Here is a 21,840-nt window from a genome sequence, read left to right as displayed (position 1 = left end):
ACAAAAAAAAGTCGAACGCCGAAATAACGTACATGCCTCGTCACAAACGGAAATGACGCATGAAGGTGGCGACACAGATAGGAAATGACGTAAGGTTTATACACATCCCCCGGAAATGACGTTCAACGTCGTGACATAGGTGGGAATGACGTAAAGGCACCATAAACACGTGTCGCTGCGGTAAAAAAATGCGTTATCTCGAAAATTTGAATATTTAATCGAACTGTTGAAAGTTCGTGTCGCCATTCCTGTAATAATGTTACTAGAAGCTGTTGACGCCGATGAAACGACGGTTTTTCAAGAAGTTGCCGGTAAATGAATGACTCCTGACACCGGCATGAGCTAGCCTGCCACTTTATTAGCATGCTAGTTAGCAATACGTTAGGAAAGAGCAAAGCGTTTGTGAGCATGATAGTTAGCATTACGTTAGGAAAGCAAACACTTGGCTGATACCAGAAGGAAATATGTGTTATTAGTAGCCGTAGACGCGGATGAAACGAGGGTCTTTCAAGAGGTTAATGACTCCCGAGGCTGCCATCAGCTAACTTGCTAAGCTAACATAGAAGCGTTTGTTATGCTAGTTAGCGATACGTTTGGAAAGATGCTCGTACCAGAGGGAAATCACTGTTATGGATGAGCCTCCTCACACATGTAAAAGCGTGTAGCAGCTAATTTAGCCGCTGAATGTGACCAATGCTAAACGACAGCTTACCCGTACACCTTGCAAAGGTTTTCTTGTGGCAAGTACGATGCAAACAGCCAGAGGAAAAATAGTGTCTTAAATACTCTTTTGTCATCAAACCATACTTATGTACTGCTAAAATTAGCTCCTTATTAACAATAACCTATATAGTATTTTTCAAAAAAGGCAAACGAGACCTCCGCCATAGGATATTTACTACTATACATGTAAATAATACCGACGTCCATTTGTTAGCCTCTGTGCAGGTTCAGGTGGAGCCAGTGGGCCGCTGGTTCGAAGCCTATGTAAAGAGGAGAAACCGGACCGTGTCGACCTCCTTTCAAGAATTGGAAGAAGAGGAGGAATCCTCCGAGGAGTCGGATGATGAAGACTTTCAGTTGCAGGAGCATCCCATGCTCCGAACGCTCGATCCAAAGGACTGCAAGGTAGGGAAAGGAGAGGGAGTGGGGCAACCGACTCTTTGACATTTTTTTTCTTCCACTTGCCTTTTTGTTACCGACTTATTAGAATCAAGACCACTACGCCGTCCTCGGTCTTCCGCACCTGAGATACAAAGCCACTCAAAAACAGATCAAAGCTGCCCGTAAGTATTTCTGTGTGAGCTCTCATTCGTATAGGAGTGGTCCATCGATTAAAAAGGTTTCTTCAGCCATCATCTGTACTTCTTTGAAGGTGTCGGATGTTTCGCTTTTCATTTGAGAAGCTTCGTCAGCGAACACAAATTTGCTGGTAGCTCCGGCCCTACATCCCTAATGTCTGATCTAAGAATTCTGTTGTAATAACAACAGAATTCTCGATCGCTACCACGTAGGCTTAATCATGCTGATGAGGTGATACCAGGGCGAATGGGGGAATCAGGGCCAGTCACAGACCATAACATCAGTGTAGCCTCAGGGAATAGTCCTCTGCTCCCCCCGACCTTAAACCGCGGACTTATCAAAGCAGAGGACGGGCACCGCCACCTCTGTCCATTAGGGATATATATACAGGTCACATCCGACTTACGACCGACTCAACTTACGACCACCTGTACTAAAATTTTAATTCTACGACTGGCACCGCAAGGCGCTAGCAGGCCGGCAACGCATACATAATTCTGACCAGCCAGCCAGCATCTCACTCTCGCACAGCAATCGACTATGTGATGGCAGCAGGGGGGGGGGTATATGTCATTTAGCCACCAAATCTCTATTCAACATTTTGAATGGATTTCAACTTACAACCATTTTGACTTACGACTGTTTGGTCGGATGTTACCTGTATAGGGTCAGAGCTACCAGCAAATTTTAGTTCGCTGACGAATCTTCTCGGATAAGAAGCGACACATCCGACACCTTCAAAGAAGTCCAAATGACGTCTGAAAAAAACCTTTTTCATCGAAGCCCGTAATTATGTTCACATGTGCACCTTTTTTTTCTTTCTGTGCTTCATGCTCCGTGTGGTTTGCGTGTGGGTGATGTTCTCCATTGTTCCTAATCAGACAAAGCCATTGTGTTGAAGCACCATCCAGATAAGAGGAAAGCTGCGGGCGAGCAGATTTCGGAAGGCGATAATGACTATTTTACGTGCATCACGAAAGGTGTGTCGTCTGTTTGGATCCGGGAGGGGCTCATGCGGTGATTTTTATGTATTTTTTTTTTTTTTTTTCAAATCACCCCCACCAGCGATCGAAGCCCTGTCCGACCCGGTGAGACGACGAGCCTTCGACAGCGTCGATCCGACATTTGATAACAGCGTGCCCTCCAAGGGCGAAGGCAAAGAAAACTTCTTCCAGGTTTTTCCCGCCGTTTTCGAGAGGAATTCCCGCTGGTCCAGCAAAAAGCACGTGCCCACCATCGGCTCCACGCAGTCTTCCTTTGAAGAAGTGGATAACTTCTATTCCTTTTGGTACGCGTGCCCCGTCAAGGGCCTTCTCGATTGTTTACTTGTCTGGGGATCATTTTTGACTCCTGTCTGTTTGACGCAGGTATAATTTTGATTCGTGGAGGGAGTTCTCGTATCTGGATGAAGAGGAGAAGGACAAGGCTGAGTGGTAGACATTTTTTTTTTTTTTTTTAGTACTTGACCCTTGACCCCTCCTGTGTCTCACAAGCCCCTCCTTCCTTCCTTCCTTCCCCCTCAAAGTCGAGACGAGAGGCGATGGATCGAAAAGCAGAATCGAGCTTCCAGAGCTCAGAGGAAGAAAGAGGAGATGATCCGAATACGAACACTAGTTGGTACAGTGGGGACAGGCGTGGCGACGCCTCAGGGGGGGTGTAAATCACCCCGATATGACCCCCTCCGTGCGTTTGTCCGGCGCAGATACGGCCTACAGTTGCGATCCGAGGATCAAGAGGTTCAAAGAGGAGGAGAAAGCCCGCAAGGAGTCCGAGAAGAAGGCAAAACTAGAAGCCAAGAAGAAAGAGCAGGAAGAAAAAGACAGAGTAAGTCCTATTAGCACATGTAGCTGTCTGGCTAGTTGGCTAACTGCATAGCTGGCTATCTATTTGCTATCTATCTGTCTAGCTCTGTAGCTGGCCATTCATGACATATAATAATTATTTTTTAATGACATATATTATTATTATTTTATTATTATTATTATTATTATTATTATTATTATATCTAGCTAGCTATCATTAACTATCTAGCTAGCTATTAGCTATCTGCTAGCTAGCTTTCTATTTTTTTGAGTTCCTTCCGGGTTGATTGAACGCTGGTGCATGTGGCTGCCGCTGCTCACCCACAGGAAAAAAAAAACTGATGCAGTGACTGGAAAGTGACCTTGAGAGTTTTGAAAGGCACTTACAAATGAAATGTATTATTATTATTATTTATTAGCTATATGGCTGTCTAGCTAGTTAGCTAACTGTCCAGTTGGCTATCTATTAGCTATCTGTTAGCTAGCTGGCTAGCTTTCTATTTATTTGAGTTCCTTCCGGGTTGAGTGAACGCTGGTGCGTGTGGCTGCCGCTGCTCACCCACAGAAAAAAAAAACTGATGCAGTGACTGGAAAGTGACATTGAGAGTTTTGAAAGGCGCTTACAAATGAAATGTATTTTTATTTTAAATCCGGCTCCCGCAATGACATCACAGCAGCCTCACTTTGTTTTTTTATTTTTGATATATTTTTTTTTAGGCCCGCCACGCCGAGTTGGAAGCGGCTCGCTTGGCCAAAGAAAAAGAAGACGAAGAAACCAAGCAGGCGGCTCAGCTAGCTAAAAAAGAAAAAGAGATCCAGAAGAAAGCCATGAAAAAGGAGAGGCAGAAGCTCAGGACCTCCTGCAAGGTATATTTAGCATTGTATTTGATGTATTGTATTTTATTTATTATCGCTCCTATGCTTGTCTGTGACTGTAAAGTGTCCTTGAGAGCTTTGAAAGGCGCTTAAAATGAATGCTGATGATGATTATTATTATGATTATGATTACTATTATGGTTATTATTTATTTTTTATGATTATTTTATGATTATGATTTTTATGAATATTATTCTTATTACTATTATTATGATTATTATTATTATTATTGATTACTATTCTTATTATTTATTTATAATAATTATTATTATGATTATGATCATGATGATGATGATCATTATTATTACCATGTCTATTATTGCGACTATTATGATGATGATGATCATTATTATTACCATGTCTATTATTGCGACTATTATGATGATGATTATTATTGATTTGATTGGATTTGCTATTATTATGATTACTATTATTATTATTAGGATTATGATTACAATTGGATTGGATTTGCCTTGATTAGTCTCGCAGTGGAGAAATTTGCATTTCGCAGCAGCAATTTTATGATTATTATTATTGTTGTTGTTACTATTATTATTATTAGTGTTATTATTGTTAAATTATGTATGATTATGTATGATTATGATTACTATTATGATTATTATTTATTTTTTATGATTATTTTACGATTATGATTTTGATGATTATTATTCTTACTATTATTATGATGATGATGATTATTATTATTGATTACTATTCTTATTGTTATTTTTTAATTATTATGATTATGATCATGATGATCATTATTATTACCATGTCTATTATTGCGACTATTATGATGATGATGATTATTATTGATTTGATTGGATTTGCTATTATTATGATTACTATTATTATTATTAGGATTATGATTACTATTGGATTGGATTTGCCTTGATTAGTCTCGATTATTATTATTGTTGTTGTTACTATTATTATTATTATTATTAGTGTTATTATTGTTATTTTTAGTATTATTTTTTATGATTATTATGATTATTGTTGTTACTATTATTATTATTAGTGTTATTATTGTTATTGTTAGTATTATTTTTTATGATTATTATTATTATTATTACTGTTATTATTGTTATTGTTAGTATTATTTTTTATTATTATTATTATTATTATTATTATAATTATTATTATTACTGTTATTATTGTTATTATTATTTAGATTATTATTATTATTATTCTCGGGCCGACCTGTTTGCTCCACACGCGGTACCATCAACTTAACTCCCCGTCTTTCCCCAACACGCCGCAGAACTGGAATTACTTTGCGGACGGCGAGGCTGAAAACGTGAAGATGATGGAGGAAGTGGAGAAGCTTTGCGACAGGCTGGAACTCGCCAGGTTAAAAATAAAAAGCTGACGGAGCGGTGGCGTTTATGAACACCCGAATAATCTGCGCGGAACAGTTTGCAGGGCCTCAATGAAATCCTGGCGTCTGCTTCAAAGGAGGATGGCAAAATGGCGGTTGACAAGCAGGTAAAGAAGGCGGGGGGTGATGGAGGGGGGGATCTGACTTTTTTTTTTTTCACCGGACTTCTTTCCGCGCAGGTACAGGAAGTGAACGCGCAGCTCCAGAGGGAGCGCAACGCCGAGGCGCAGGCCATGCAGGCGTCTCGTGGTGCCGAGCAGGCCGGCGGCGGCGGTGGAGGAGGAGCAGCGGCGGGCGGCGGGAAAGCTTGGAATGAGGACGACCTCCAGTTGCTCATTAAGGCCGTCAACCTATTCCCGGCCGGAACCAACGCCAGGTGTTGTCTCAGTCGGGGAATCGACTTGATCATAATAAAATATAGTAGCAATAATAATAATAATAATAGCAATAATAACAGTAGCAATAACAATAATAGTGGTAGCAATAATAATCATAATAGCAATAATAGTAGCAAGAATAATCATAGTAGCAAGAATAATAAGAATATGCATATTAGTAGCAATAATAATAATAATAGCAATAATAATCCTAGCAATAATAATAATAATAGCAATAATTATAATAGTAGCAATAATAATATTAGTAGCAATAATAATCATAATAATAGCAATAATAATAATAGTAGCAAGAATAATCATAGTAGCAAGAATAATAAGAATATGCATATTAGTAGCAGCAATAATAATAATAATAATAGCAATAATAATAGCAATAATTATAATAGTAGCAATAATAATATTAGTAGCAATAATAATCATAATAATAGCAATAATAATAGTAGCAAGAATAATCATAGTAGCAAGAATAATAAGAATATGCATATTAGTAGCAATAATAATAGCAATAATCTAGCAATACTAATAATAGCAATAATTATAATGGCAGCAATAATAATATTAGTAGCAATAATAATCATAATAATAGCAATAATAATAATAATAACAAGAATAATGATAGTAGCAATAATAATAATAATAGTAGCAATAATAATACAAATAATAATGGCAATAATAATAATACTACTAATAATAATAACAATAGTAGTAATAATACTAATAAAGAAGATATAATAATAATTATACATTTAATTTACCAGCGCCTTTCTGAACACTCAAGGACACTTTACAAATAAAAGAACAATAAAACCATCAATAAAATGACAAATAATAAAATAGCTGATTATACTCGACCATGATTGCAATTTTAAACACATGCGTTTTGAAGTGGGATTTGACCTGGAACACCAAAAATGGCCAAAATGAGAGAAGGCAAGACTTTTGGTGACATACTCTCTCCATTTCTCGTTATATTTAGTTATTTGTGTGTGTGTGTGTGTGTGTGTGTGTGTGTGTGTGTGTGTGTGTGTGTGTGTGTGTGTGTGTGTGTGTGTGTGTGTGTGTGTGTGTGTGTGTGTGTGTGTGTGTGTGTGTGTGTGTGTGTGTGTGTGTGTGTGTGTGTGTGTGTGTGTGTGTGTGTTCCTCCCAGATGGGAAGTTATTGCCAACTATATGAATCTACACTCTGCAAGCGGCATCAAGAGGACAGCCAAAGACGTCATCAACAAAGCCAAGAGTTTGCAACGGCTTGGTAAATAATGGATACACACTTGTATTTGGCAGTTTAGCCATGTATAATAAGCCATTTTTAGCCTGGAAAAAAAACCTACCATGTATAGTACAATCAAACCTCGGTTTTCGAACGTCTCGGTTCTCATCCCATTCGGTTTTCAACCAAAAATGTCGTCTTTTTTATGCCCGAAATTTGGTTCTCAACCAAACTGAATGCATCACTCGACTACCCTCCACTTCCTTATACGTCACTTCCTCATTGTGACCGACACATTAATAATGTTGTTGTTTTATTTTTGTGTAAATGCTGACATATTTGGTTAAGATCTCCTGAATAGTATGATTTTAAAGCAAGCAGGGGATGGTTTGAAAAGTTAGTGGGCCCTGTGTTTGCCCAAAGACAGCTGGGATAGGTGCCAACACGCCCCGTGGCAGAAAGACAATAATAAATAATAAAATAAAAGTTTGTTTTTATAGAATGTGACACATGACCTGCTCTATTATTAAGTTTTTATCCGGTTTATGCGATGAAATAGTTAAAAAGTTGTTTTTTTGGCTTTGAACGGATTAAGATTTTTTACATTGATTTGAATGGAAAGTGCTGTTTCGGTTTTTCAACAAATCTGTTTTCGAACAGGTTTCTGAAACGGATTATGGTCGAAAACCGAGGCATCACTATTTCGTTTTTAGCCTGAAAAAAACGACCGTGTATCGTATTTCTTTTTTAGCCTAAAAAAAACATGTATAGTACAGTAAAGTCTCGTTATATCGATATCGGATATATCGATAGTCCCGGTTATATCGATACTATTTCTATGCACACACGGAGAAAATTACATGCAAACAGGGTCGGATATATCGATAGTCCCGGTTATATCGATATTTTTTCGGACTCCCTTGAATATCGATATAACGAGACTTTACTGTATTTCGTTTTTAGCACGAAAATAAACAATCATGTTTTAGCCTGAAAAAACCGACCATGTACAGTATTTCATTTTTAGCCCGAGTTTGTCGGAATCAGCTTAGATAATAATAATAATAATAATTTCATTTCATTTCTAAGCGCCTTTCAAAACTCTCAAGGACACTTTACAGTCACAGGATTTTTTTTTTCTGCGGGTAAGCAGTGGCAGCCATAACGCACCAACGTTCACACAACCCGGAAGTAACATAAAGTAGATCGATAAATAGATTAAAAAAAGGGAGAAATACACAAATAAATACATGGATAGATACATATATAAATAAACTAATACAGTAAAGTCTCGTTATATCGATATTCTCAGGAGTCCAAAAAAATATCGATATAATCGGACTATCGATATATCCGATCCTGCGCGCATATAATTTTCTCCATGCGTTCATAGAAATAGTATCGTAATAAGCAGTACTATCGATATAACCCATATCGATATAACGAGACTTTACTGTACATCTGTGAATAGATAGTAATACAAATAAATGGATAAATGAATCGATACATCAATAAATAGAGAAACAAATACATAAATGGATATGTAGTGAGCATTTTTTTTTTTTGGTTATTTTATTTTTTTCACATTTTTTGACTTCTGTTGTCTTTTCAGATCCATTACAGAAAGATGACATCAACAGAAAAGCCTTTGAGAAATTTAAGAAGGAACACAACTCGGTGCCACCCACCGTTGACAACGCAGCGCCGTCGGAGCGATTTGAAGGTTGAATGTGAAGGGCATCATCAATCCGAGACATTTTTTTTTTTTAAATCAAAAGCTTGACGTCCTTTTATTCAGCCTCAGGTGGTGATGGAAGCTTCGCACCCTGGACCACGGAGGAACAGAAGCTTCTGGAACAGGCACTCAAGACGTATCCCGTCAGCACACCCGAACGATGGGACAAGATCGCCGCCGCCGTCCCCGGTCGCAACAAGAAAGACTGCGTGAAGCGCTACAAGGTGAGATAACCCTTCTCAATGTCCTTTTGTGACGTGGCGAGTTGACATGTGTCCTCTGTCCTCTAGGAACTGGTTGAGATGGTAAAAGCCAAGAAAGCTGCACAAGCTCAATTGGCAAACAGGAGTAAAAAATGACGAAACTGAAATCACTGTCATGATTATTAGCACTGTTGTGTGTCTTTATTACAAAAAAAATAGAAATAAAACAAAAAAAGATGAATGATTGGTGCCTTTTGCACATGAGCGTTTTTTTCACACTAAAAATGCCTAACGATACAGATACAGAGTAGTTTATTTCACATTAAAAATGTCATGGTAGTTTATTCGCGCCAATATTGTGCTCAGTCTCTTTGTCTTTTCTGTAATACCGTACAATAGCTATTTGGCTAGCTATCTAGCTGGTTAGTTATTAGCCATCTATTGGCTTGCTAGCTAGCTTTCTATCTATTTGAGTTACTCCCGGGTTGAGTGAACGCTGCCGCTGCTCACCCACAGAAGACAAACTTATCCTGTGACTGTAAAGTGACCTTGAGAGTTTTGAAAGGCGCTTATAAATGAAATGTATTATTATACATGATTGTTTATTTCGTGCCAAAACCACCTTACTATACATTGTAGTTTATTGGTGGTTTATTATGCGCCAAAAATGGCTTACTGTACATGGTAGTTAATTTCGCACTAAAAACACATTGCCTGACATGGTAGTTTATTTCATGCTGAAACGCCTTACAATACATGGTAGTTATTGTTAATTTCATACTGTACTGGCTATCTAGCTAGCTTATTTGCCTATTTAGCTGCCTGATTGGATAGATGGCTAGCTAGTTAGCTTTCCATCTACAGTATTTGAGTTACTTTGGGGTTTTAGTGAACGCTGGCGCGTGTGACTGCCACAACTCATCCACAGAAAAACTGACTGTAATGACCTTGAGAGTTTTGAAAGGCACTGACAAATGAAATGCATTATTTATCTAACTGGCTAGCTAGCTATCTATTAGCTATATAGCTGTCTGTCTATCGAGCTAGCTATTTAACTTATCCTGTGACTTTCAAGTGACGTTGAGAGTTTTGAAAGGCGCTTAGAAATGAAATGTATAATTATTATTTAATTAACAACAGATTATTTTCTTACAGGTTTTCGGTGTTCAATTATCTGACATGTTTTTCGGCATGTACTTCCTCCTTCCTACTAGTTATTGATAGTTTAGCGGGAGAAAAATAATTTGAATGTGAAAATCGCATTCCCTTACATGGTAGTTTATTTTGTGCTGAAATCGCCTTACTATTTGTGGTTATTTATTGGGAGTTTATTTCACTTCCAAAAGGTCTTACTATATATGGTAGTTTATTCCGCATTAAAAAAACGCTTTGCTATACATGGTTGTTTTTTTCCGGGCTAATAAACTGCATACGATTGTTGCCCCTGGGTCAATTTTCGGGTGCCCCGATTCGGTATTGTGGCTTCTCCGTCAAGGGCAATAGCACAGGTGGTGGCAATTAGTGTAGATTGAGCACCTGGTAAAAGGACGAGCGTGTGGAGAGAGAAATGTCTCTCGAACCGGGCTGCGAGAAAGCGGCGGATTTGTACCCTCCTTGTTCGAGACAGAACGAGGGCAAAGTGGCGTCTTCTGAGTGGATTCGTAGCCGATTGACTTGTACAAGCGAATGGTGGAAGACCGAATGGAACTCGTCAGATGCATCGCTTGTGTCATTGAGGACGTCGCGCGAGGAAATCGTGGAATACGGCGTGGGGCATTCATCTTTGGGTCCTCTGGATTTCCCACCCCCTGCTTCCATCACGAAGTGGATTATGGCATATAGATTGTGAACTGCTGGGGTGAGTATTAAAGACCAAAACCCCTTGATTTCAAGGGCTCAAACTATATTTCGCGCTGACTGTCGGATTCGTTTGATTGTGTATGTAGTGCTTTTGTGTACGTGTAGGTTGACGCTACGGGAAAAAGTGTATCCTGGCGTGATTCCGCTAGGGGTTGCTATTGCCTAACGAGATACTTACCTTAATTATTTTTCGGTCACGCACTCTTACTACTGATACCCTGATGATTTATTCTTGTAAACAACAGAAGGACATGTCTGGTCGAAGTGGGAAAGCCAAGAGAGAAAGGGCCGCCCCTTTCACCTAGTTTGATCATATAGCAGTGATGACATCATCTCGACCAGGCCTATCAGCAACGAGGGGGTATTGGGAGATATTAGACTGAAATTAAAGGTGTTACAGTACACCCGACAGTACACAAAGTTATCTAATAAACTACATACATCCATATAGACTGAACTAGACAAGAAATAACATAGGATGTTTATGGATGTGTATAAAAACTTTCTATAAAGAGTCAACAGATAAACAATAGGAAATGCTAGTGTGACGTCATTTATTTTGGTCACGTGCTACGCGGAGATTTCCGGTAGGCAGTAAGATATGTAAACAAGAGCCGATAGCATACGAGAGGTTTTCTGAGTGTTCCCGTCTATTTTTCGCTGTTCATGGATGAAACTCGCATTATTACAGCAACCATGGTAATATGGATTGGATTGGATTTCATTTGCCTTTATTAGTCTCACAGTGGATAAATTTACATTTCACAGCAGCAAAGTGATGAAAGGAATGAAAAAAGAAATACATGAGCTGCTGGAAAGGCAGCCACTCTCGCGGCGCCATCTTGAAGTCAAAAGAATGAAAAAAAAACTAAATAACAAACAATATGACAATACAAAGACAACATGACAAAATATCATGTGTTGTAGTTGGTTGTGCGAATCGATTTGAAAAAGGATCGGGCTTAAAATTTCACCGCATACCGCTTGCAGAAGAAAGAAAACAACTGTGGCTAGTGGCGATCAACAGGAAGAATTGGACACCAGAACACAGTGGAGATCGTGTTTGTGGCGAACATTTCACCTCAGGTTTGGTATTTTTTTCACTTGAAAATTCATTGCTTTATGTATGTGAGTAATCTTTATGATTTTAGCGTGATATATTATGACAAGTCGAATGAACATAGTCCGAATGTACACTTTCAAAGGTCTTTTCAGCGGTGAAGTCCATTAATAAATATTGACCCTGGAAACATAAAATTATTCTGAGGCAATGTTTCCAAAAGAAATATGTATGAGTAACCAAATTATACGTTATAAGGTGATTTATGGGAATTGTTCAGTTTTCGATCAGGGTTTTTTTCTGGCTGTTATTTGCAAATGATTTAACAGGGTATTTTACTCAAAATCGTAACTTATCATTCTATGATATTCGTGTTTGTTGGTAATCATGTGCATGTCAGGGACAAAAGGTTTTGTATATGTATACGCCATTGTGTAACAAACAATGACAATGTGATTACAACAATCATGCCCAGGTAACATGTGACAGAGAACTCACTCAGTGTGTCAATGTGTGATTACATGCAAATTAGTGTCAAACTTAATCACTGTGTTCCTTAAGTCCTTATGTAACAATTAAGCAGTAATCACTGGACAAATAATTTTGTTGTTTGAAAACATTTATAAGGAAAAACCCATTATGTTTGATGTTTAAAAACATGTCGACAATGTATGAAATACCATTTCTATTTTTAAAAAAATATTACAATATTTTTGCTCATATTTTGTGCCATTATTCATATACTATATAATAAACTATAACAATGGAAATAATCATAGCTCAAGTATGATGTTCTACCTATATGTAAAGGTGGGATCTGTATATATATATATATATATATATATATATATATATATATATATACAGTAAAGTCTCGTTATATCGATATTCAAGGGAGTCCGAAAAAATATCGATATAACCGGCACTATCGATATATCCGACCCTGTTTGCATGTAATTTTCTCCGTGCGTGCATAGAAATAGTATCGATATAACCGGGACTATCGATATATCCGATATCGATATAACGAGACTTTATTGTATATATAATGTAGCCACAAGGGGGCATAAGCCAGTGTCTTATTGTGCCGGTCCCAAGCCCGGGTAAATACAGAGGGTTGTGTCAGGAAGGGCATCAGACGTAAAAAAGTTGCCAAAACAAATATGCAAATCAAACCTATGAATCCCATACCGGATCGGTCGAGGCCCGGGTTAACAACGGCTGCCATTGGTACTGTTGACCTTCAGGGTGCCAGTGGAAAATGGACTACTGTTGGTCGAAGGAGAGGAGGGATGTGTGCCCGGAGGAAAAGAGAGAGATGGAACGCCAAGAGTATAGAAATATATATATACAGGAAAAGTCTCGTTATATCGATATCGGTTGCTTATTACGATACTATTTCTATGAACTCAAGGAGAAAATTACATGCCCGCAGGATCGGATATATCGATAGTCCGGTTATATCTATATTTTTTCCGTCTCCCGAGAATATCGATATAACGAGACTTTACTGTATATATATATATATATATATATATATATATATATATATATATATATATGGATAGCTCAGTTGATAAGGCATCGGTTTGGTGCCTTATCCATGTCCCTCGACCGATCCGGTATGGGATTCAGAGGTTTGATTCGCATAATTGTTTTGGCAAAATTTTTTTACGTCGGATGCCCTTCATGACACAACCCTCTGTATTTATCCGGGCTTGGGACCGGCACAATAAGACACTTGAGCAACACAGGTTAGGCAACATTCGTAATGCTGATGAGGTGATACCGGTGGGAGTGGGGCAAATAGGCCAGTCGTTAGTCAGGAATGTAGGAACAATCAGTGGGGCCACAGGGAGTGGTCCTCTGATCCCCCCAACCTGAGAGTAGGGACCTATCATAGGTGTGTCCGACGCCGCCATGTCTGGACATTAGGGATATATAAACAGGGCCGATACGACCAGTCAGACTTTAGTTCACTGACAAAGCCTCTTGGAGGGGAGGCGAAACGTCCGACACCTTCAAAAAGTGCAGATGACGGCTGAAGAAACCTCCTCATCGATGGACCACTCCTGTACGACTGAGAGCTTACACAGAAGTGTGGATCCTTGTGTTGTGAATTAAATGGTTCTTCTGAGAGAGTCATTTGCCACATACTGGGCAGGCAAAATGTTTCTCACCAGTGTGGATTCTCACGTGCAATCCCAAGTGAAGCTTCCTAATGAATCTTTGACCACACTCTTAACAGGCAAAAGGGGTCTCACCAGTGTGGATTCTTATGTGCACTTTTAAGTGACACTTCCTTGAGAATGACCACAATCTGAACAGGAAAAAGATTTCTTACCAGTGTGGATTATTGTGTGGCGAATTAAGGCGCTCTTGTCAGAGAATGTTTGACAACAATCTGAACAGGAAAAAGGTTTCTCACCAGTGTGGATTCTTGTGTGGATAATTAAAGAGCCCTTGTAAGAGAATCCTCGGCCACAAACTGAGCAGTGAAAAGGTTTCTCACCAGTGTGGATTCTTGTGTGGTAAATTAAGTTTTTCTTGTGAGAGAATCTTTTGCCACAATCTGAACAGGAAAAAGGTTTCTCACCAGTGTGGGTTCTTGTGTGGATAATTAAGGTTTTCTTCTCAGAGAACCTTTGGCCACAATCTGAACAGGAAAAAGCTTTCTCACCAGTGTGGATTTTTGTATGGCGAATCAAGTTTGCCTTCTGAGAGAATCTTTGGCCACAATCTGAACAGGAAAAAGGTTTGTCGCCAGTGTGGATTTTTGTGTGGGTAATTAAAGAGACCTTCTCAGAGAATTCTTTGCCACAAACTGAGCAGGGAAAAGGTTTCTCACCAGTGTGGATTCTTGTGTGGGAAATTAAAGAGCCCTTCTGCGAGAATCCTTTGCCACAAACTGAGCAGGAAAAATGTTTCTCACCAGTGTGGATTCTTGTGTGGCGCATTAAGGCACTCTTGTCAGAGAATCTTCGGCCACAATCTGAACAGGAAAAAGGTTTCTCGCCAGTGTGGATTCTTGTGTGGGAAATTAAAGAGCCCTTCTGACAGAATCCTTTGCCACAAACTGAGCAGGAAAAATGTTTCTCGCTAGCGTGGATTCTTGTGTGGCGAATTAAGACACTCTTGTCAGAGAATCTTCGGCCACAATCTGAACAGGAAAAAGGTTTCTCTCGAGTGTGGATTCTTGTGTGGCGATTTACATGTTCCTTCCTCGAGAATCCTTGGCCACAAACTGAGCAGGGAAAAGGTTTCTCACCGGTGTGCTTTTTCAAATGACTCTGATCAGTAAACGTTTTGCCACACAGAGAAGATTTGTGGGGTTTGTTGTCAGTGTGACATGACAGATCATCGTCAGACTCTTCATCTTGATCATCATCATTTGATGATCTGTTGTCTTCATTTTTGGAGCAAGGGTGTTCTGGCTCCTCCTCTCTTTTCATGTCGCGGGCTTCCTCTTGAAAGTGAGAGGGCTCTGATTTCAGCCACGCAGGACAAGCATCTTTGCTGATGTCTGCATAACACAAAAAGACACACGCATGAAATTATGGGTTACAATTTAACGAGTTACCCACAGATAAATTAGTTCAAATTACCACTCAAAATGTGGCATGCAACAGCATCGCATTTGTGGTGCATTTTTTTCCTTCTTGGGATAATTGTATCCATTTTATGTATCTATTTTTGAAAAGACTTGATGATGCCGGCATAGAAAAATTCCTTTGCCTGCAGCGACATGATGGGCAGCTGCTTCCAACTCTCGCAGTCAATGTGTTAAATGTTTAGACAATGAAGGAGGCACTGAGACAAGTGCTGCTTTTTCCAGATGTGCTGCTTTCTTCGTGCAAACACAATCTGTTCTTTTCATCGTCATGTAAAAATTATCATTGTCATGTAAAAATTAAAAAAGTGTCAAAAGTAAAAGAAAACTACAGTTGTTTCGTAAAAAATACTCGCAAGCATTTCCTAGAATTATACTGCAGTCAAAAAAAGGAAAAATGATGCTAGTTTGAGTTTCATACCTGTCAATCTTGGCTCATAGCTGCTCGTATAAATGACTACAATTGAAATGATAAAAAACACGAGCAAGCGGAAATGCAGACAGATTACCACACATGCGCATGTAAGGGTTTTATCAATCTGACTGTACGCAGCGATTAAAAAAAAAATATATATAAATACGATAAATGGTTAGTACCGCCTTTTCTGTCTCTGAGAGATCTCTGTCTGACAATTTTTTTCCATACATTGTAAGAATGAAAATTGTAAAGAGCAGTACATTGGGGAGACTCAACAAATTCTCAAAAAAAGACTTTATCAACATCGCAGGGATAATACAAGTGGGCCTCAATCGGCAGTACATTTGCACCTAAAAGCTAGCAACCACTCATTTGATGACAATGAGGTTAAAATCTTGGCAAAAGAACATAGATGGTTTGAAAGGAGGGTAAAAGAAGCAATTCTTATAAAACAACAAAATCCTTCATTAAACCGGTCTGGTGGGGTGAGGTTAAATTTGGATCGTTCATACAATAGCCTGCTGAAGCAACACAGGTTAGGCAACATTCGTAATGCTGATGAGGTGATACCGGTGGGAGTGGGAGAAATAGGCCAGTCGTTAGTCAGGAATGTAGGAACAATCAGTGGGGCCACAGGGAGTGGTCCTCTGCTCCCCCCCCAACCTGAGAGTAGGGACCTATCATAGCTGTGTCCGGCGCCATCATGTCTGGACATTAGGGATATATAAATAGGGCCGATACGACCAGTTATCAGACTTTAGTTCGCTGACGAAGCCTCTTGGATAGGAGGCGAAACGTCCGAAACCTTCAAATTTGTACAGATGACGGCTGAAGAAACCTTTTCATCAATACCATATGGTGTACCTAGGACTTTTAAAGAGGCTATGCAATCTGAAAAGTCAAAAATGTTGGCAAATGCAATGGAAGAGGAGATGGAATCCCTGAAAGAAAATGAGACTTTCACTCTGACCCCGCTACGGAAGGGCAAACAAGCAGTGGGAGGTCACTTGGTGTATATGGTGAAAGAAAACCCAGATGGATCTGAGAATTGTAAAGCCAGATTTGTGGCAAAAGGATTTGGTCAAGTGGAAGGAATTGACTATAGAGACATTTTCGCCAACGGCTAATATGACTTCCATTCGAGCACTGATGCAGGTGGCTGTGCAAGAAGTTCTCACCCTACACCAAATGGACGTGGAGACTGCATATCTCCATGCCCCAATGGACTGTGAATTATATGTGGAGCAACCTGAAGGTTTTGAGACCAGGTCACAAACAGGAGAACAAATCACTGTATGGCTTAAAGCAGTCAGGGCGTAACTTGAACATGTTACTAAATAATCACCTCATAAAGAATGGTTTTATACAAAATGATGCTGATCACTGTGTTTATCCGAAAATGAAAAGGTCAGTTTGTTAGTGTGGGTGGATGACTTAATCGTGATAATGAAATGAAAATGAAATTGTCAACTCATAAGGGTACAGAGAGATAGTGGGCAGCCTAATATACATAATGACATGTACCAGACCTGATTTAAGCTGGGTTGTTAGCAAACTCTCACAACACCTAGCTGAACCAAAACAGCAGCATTGGACTGCAGTTAAACACTTACTAAAATATTTAAAAGGTACGACAGATCAAGAGCTTAATTTCCGAAAATTTGAAGGGAAGTTAAGAATAGGATATAGTGACGCTGATTGGGCTGCCGATATAAATGACAGGCGTAGCACAACCGGATATTGTTTTAGCCTAACTAATGAAGGTCCAACTATATCATGGAAAAGAGCCAACTGTGGCGTTATCAACTTGTGAAGCTAGTATATGGCACTGGCGGCCACAACTCAAGAAAGCATGTACCTTGTCCAATTATTAAAAAGGATAGACAGCAGTAACTATCATGTACCAGTTAAAATATATGAGGACAATCAGGGGACAATAGCTTTGTCCAAAAACCCAGTGTGAAGGCAAAGAAGTATAGATATTAAAAATCACTTTGTACGGTCTGCCCACACTGTAGGGAAAATGTCTGTAAAATATTGTCCGACAGAAAACATGGTTGCGGATGTTTTTACTAAGGCGGTGACCAAAGTGAAACTTGAAAGATTCAAGAGATATTTGTTTGGAGAAATGTAAATATTTTCAAGCTTGCAGAGTATTGCAAACATGGAGGATGTTTTTATTTTTACAACAATGTATTTCTTGTTTCAATGATTTTCTTTTTGTTTGCTGCATGAAATTGTGAACATGTTTTGAGTGTTGAGTGTGTCAATGTGTGTGTGAGGCAAAGACACGATTGAGGAAATTCCATGATTGATATAACCTGCGAAACGACCCGGAAATTGTGAAGCATTTTTAAGAGCATGCGCAGAATACAATGTCGAGTTCACAGACCAATGATTGACACCGATGTGCATCGTTTCTCTCGTGCTTTCAATCGCTACGAAAAGTTACCATTTTGTTTACTGTTAAAACGCTAGGACTGCTGCCAGAATGACTAGCGCAAGAAGTAGTAAGATCCAACCTAATCTGTTAAGAACAATTCTTGGCTGCATCCACGAAATGGCGTCCAGCAGTTGGGGTTGTCCCTTGTGGTCCTCTTTTTCTTCACAAAGGTCCTTCTCGTCTTCTGGTGTCCTTCTTGCGCACATTGTTCACGCGACAGTTACAAAATGTTTGGCTTACGATATCTGCGGAGCGATGCGTTGAACACGAGGGCCTCTTTGTTCGCGGTTAGCAAACTCGGCTAAGCTAAACCAGGCCGAGAAATCCAACGTACACCGAAACGACTTTAATCGCACACGAGCTTCAACGAAATATATTTTCACCGAGCAGGATAGTGGTGGGCGTTTTGAGCACGTCGCCGACAAATTCGTGAGAATTTGATCACCACGCTTTGGGGTGAGTCCGAGCTTGCATCAGCAATTGTGAATTCTCTGCATACAGGAAATCTTTTCACAGTGAATGCCGTTCACAACCTTCGAAATAAAAGCATTCTAAACATTCAGCGGTTTGCATTTATGATAATTCAGGCAACGACGCGTTCACCCAGGCAGAATGAAAACGGTCTCAGCACGAAGGAGAACAGAAGGAAAAACGTCAACATAACAATCAAAAATTACTGTTTTACATCATTAAAAACATATACTCCCCAACCCGACCAGGTCGAAGGCATACAAAACCACCTCACGTATCGAACAATGGGAATGTCGTTCTGATCCGATGTTAGATTTCAAAATAAAATCAATGGAAAAATGCGACCCTTGTTTGGAAATTTGAATCGGATAATTGGTGTTTTGGTTTCTCTTTGAATGTTGTGTTGACTTATTCCCCATTATATGGGTGAAATAGACGTGTTGTTTTTTTTTGAGTAAATGTGATTTTGTTTTGTTCAAATACAGTTTTCATTTTGAGTGTTCTTCAATGAAATTGTGTGGAATCGGTGATTTTTACATTCAGTTTATTTGATTGTACATACAATTTTATGCCATTATTTATCACCCTGAGATGAAGTGGATTTTTTTGACAGCATAAAGGTGTTGGAAATCTTGCAAAGTACAAATTGAAAGTTAACGTCTGTTCAAAATTGTTAAAATTAATCTTTGATGGAAAGTCTCACAAAATAGTTGTTTGCATTTGAATTCAATTACAAAATTATCCAAGGACTAAAAGTGATTTGTGTTTTATCCAGAAATGTTTTTGAAAGCAGATGTCATTCTACAATTGTACAACAGAGGGCGAACTTCATGGGATGCATTCTATACAAAGAAGACAATAGCGGAAATGATGTCATCAAAAGCTGGACTGTTGATTGACAAACACGACTCTCCCACGTTTTCATGGAGGTAAATATTGTACTCAAGCAACTTTTATTTTAACATATGAAATTCAAGAAATGTTACTTGATATGATTGATAATAAGCAGTTTGCTAGTAAATAGAGACTTTGTCCCTGGTAAAGAGGACGTCGAGACGCTTTGAGAATATATATTTTTTGTGAATATGTACATGCATTCAATGAGTCACATCCATAATAGACGAATCTATTTTTTTTAAATGCGTAAACATGGGATCAATTTATTTTCATTGACCACGAAAAGTGCCACTTTAAAAATATACAGCGACTAAGGCCATGCGCTTAATAAGTTAATTGAATACAGGTGAGGGGCATTCTCACACAACGCTTGATGGACAACATAGTTACGATTACCGATTGCTCCCTTTAAAAAAAACAGAATACAGTGAATAAAAATAGACGCCACCACGAAAAAAAAGACTGATTTGGTTAAATTACGCACTTTCGTTCTCGCGTCAACAAACATTCATTACTGACGACAATTTATCGGTGCAACAGTGACCTCGGTTGGACAAATGGTGGTAAAGTCATTCGGACGGAAGTAACATCACCATTGCCTTCCGACTTCGGGTACGTTCCGTCCTTCGTCCATAAGAGGGCAACGTCGTCTCATTTTTGTTAAAGAACCACCTTTACAGTATCTTAAAATAAAACAGCCATTGATCGATAGAAAATATGTCACGTCTAGAAGCCCGCAGAGGGCAGAATATAGTCGTGTGATGATTATTGATGTTAATGCTTCCATTATCCTGCAAAGAAGCAGCAGCCAATGGGGCAACTTGATAATATATAATCGTACATTTCATTTATAAGTGTTGTTCAAAACTCTCAAGGTCACTTTACAGTCAGGATAAGTTTTTATTTCTGCGGGTGAGCAGCGGTAGCCACACGTACCAGCCTCAAATAGATAGAAAGCGAGCTAGCTAGCAAACGGATATCTAATAAATAGCTAGCTATATAGCTAATAGCTAGCTAGCTTGGCAAGAAATTAATACCAACTTCCGATTGCATTAAAAATGTGAAACGTTGGAAAGGAGAGCTATGATATCAATGATAAGACAAATGAAAACAATAGACATGGTCCACAGGTGAACTGCTAAATAGTGCTTTTAAATAGTGTCCTTGAGAGTTTTGAAAGGTGCCTATAATAATGTGTTATTTTTTTAGCATAGGTCACAGTGCTGAATGCTCAGGTAGGCACGGTGTAACAGTTCATCATTTGTCTTTCAGGCAATATTATAAAGGCATCCACACCGGGCTCACAATCACAATGTACTGTAAGTATTACAGCACCATTTACTTTTTGGCTTGTATGTAGTCAAAGTAACAATGTTAATCATATAACGTCATTAACTGACATTTGCTTCGCCACTGATAAGTGGCAGGAAGCTGGAAAGTAATTTGTTAACAATTCCAACAGCTCAAATGCTTTTTTTATGGCTGTTCTCCTATATCATTTCATTGTTCAAATTACTGTTCTTTACGGGAGTCCTTTCAATAACATTTTCACCAAGTTTACAAAAATCTAAAGACGTGTATTTAAAAAATAATAATCATTGGACACTTTAAATTTCTGTTCGATGCCCATTTCAAGGTAAGATCAGAGCATTGTCACCAAATGGTGAGTAATTTTACTTTGTTTGAATGTTGTTGTGCCTGCTGATGACCATATATTTTTTTAGTTACTTCCTGGTTGAGTGAATGGTAGCGCATCTGGCTGCCGCTGCTCACCTACAGAAAAATGTATCCTGTCTGTAAAGTGTCCTTGAGAGTTTTGAAAGCTGCTTATTCATGAAATGTATTATATTATTTATTGTTATAAAAATATAGAATGTACAGTCAAAACTGACTTTGATCTTCCCATCTTTGAAATCCCCCCCAAAAACAGTCTGCGTACATCATGATCGCAGCCTTGTAACAAACATGGTATATCATTGATAAAAAGACAGAACCTAATTGGACTCAGGATTGAACCCTGTGTGACACCTGTGACAAGATATTTCAAAGTAAATTTTGCAGGATGTGTTTTAACCCATGTACAGTATGCTCGACATTGTGAAATGTGCAGCAGTAAGACCTCAAGTCAAAGTCAGCTTTATTGTCAGATATGCTAATATGCATGACATACAGCACAGA

At 38.9% G+C, this 21,840-nt stretch overlaps 3 protein-coding genes across 3 annotated transcripts in view; 2 read left to right on the top strand and 1 right to left on the bottom strand.

Annotated features, from left to right (window-relative positions):
* The first annotated feature begins 126 nt into the window (after positions 1–126).
* On the top strand, positions 127–9,144 carry dnajc2 (DnaJ heat shock protein family (Hsp40) member C2). The gene is made up of 16 exons (XM_088989254.1): positions 127–311; positions 938–1,128; positions 1,211–1,286; positions 2,184–2,282; positions 2,368–2,590; positions 2,670–2,735; positions 2,828–2,919; positions 3,005–3,126; positions 3,822–3,971; positions 5,245–5,333; positions 5,399–5,468; positions 5,541–5,737; positions 6,907–7,007; positions 8,578–8,688; positions 8,764–8,924; positions 8,991–9,144. Exons 1-16 carry the CDS (start codon positions 257–259, stop codon positions 9,057–9,059), a joined length of 1,872 nt encoding a protein of 623 aa, XP_088845380.1. The 5' UTR covers positions 127–256; the 3' UTR covers positions 9,060–9,144.
* Positions 9,145–13,547: 4,403 nt separating this feature from the next.
* On the bottom strand, positions 13,548–18,781 carry LOC148881798 (uncharacterized). The gene is made up of 2 exons (XM_088988435.1): positions 18,374–18,781; positions 13,548–15,346 (listed from the first exon to the last, which is right to left on the bottom strand). Exons 1-2 carry the CDS (start codon positions 18,498–18,500, stop codon positions 14,112–14,114), a joined length of 1,362 nt encoding a protein of 453 aa, XP_088844561.1. The 5' UTR covers positions 18,501–18,781; the 3' UTR covers positions 13,548–14,111.
* An 876-nt stretch (positions 18,782–19,657) lies between these two features.
* Positions 19,658–21,840, top strand: part of gnptab (N-acetylglucosamine-1-phosphate transferase subunits alpha and beta) — a 66,558-nt gene continuing 64,375 nt past the window's right edge. The window contains exons 1-2 of the mRNA XM_088988416.1: positions 19,658–19,694; positions 20,935–20,981. The gene's annotated coding sequence lies outside the window, so the exon portion shown is untranslated. The remainder of the gene's footprint in view (positions 19,695–20,934; positions 20,982–21,840) is intronic.

Source organism: Hippocampus bargibanti, linkage group LG22, assembly GCF_051943395.1.
Source record: "Hippocampus bargibanti isolate YZ-2025 linkage group LG22, ASM5194339v1, whole genome shotgun sequence".
Lineage (NCBI taxonomy): Eukaryota > Metazoa > Chordata > Actinopteri > Syngnathiformes > Syngnathidae > Hippocampus > Hippocampus bargibanti.
Note: the sequence above shows the minus strand (reverse complement) of the source record. Positions and strands in the feature narration are given on the sequence as shown.

Coding starts and splice junctions, on each gene's coding strand:
- dnajc2 (XM_088989254.1), top strand. CDS start 257: ATGTTACTAGAAGCTGTTGACGCCGATGAAACGACGGTTTTTCAAGAA. Junction 1,287..2,183: donor AAAACAGATCAAAGCTGCCC/GTAAGTATTTCT, acceptor GTTCCTAATCAG/ACAAAGCCATTGTGTTGAAG. Junction 7,008..8,577: donor CAAGAGTTTGCAACGGCTTG/GTAAATAATGGA, acceptor TTGTCTTTTCAG/ATCCATTACAGAAAGATGAC.
- LOC148881798 (XM_088988435.1), bottom strand. CDS start 18,500: ATGTGCGCAAGAAGGACACCAGAAGACGAGAAGGACCTTTGTGAAGAA. Junction 15,347..18,373: donor AATTGTTCTTAACAGATTAG/GTTGGATCTTAC, acceptor TGTGTTATGCAG/ACATCAGCAAAGATGCTTGT.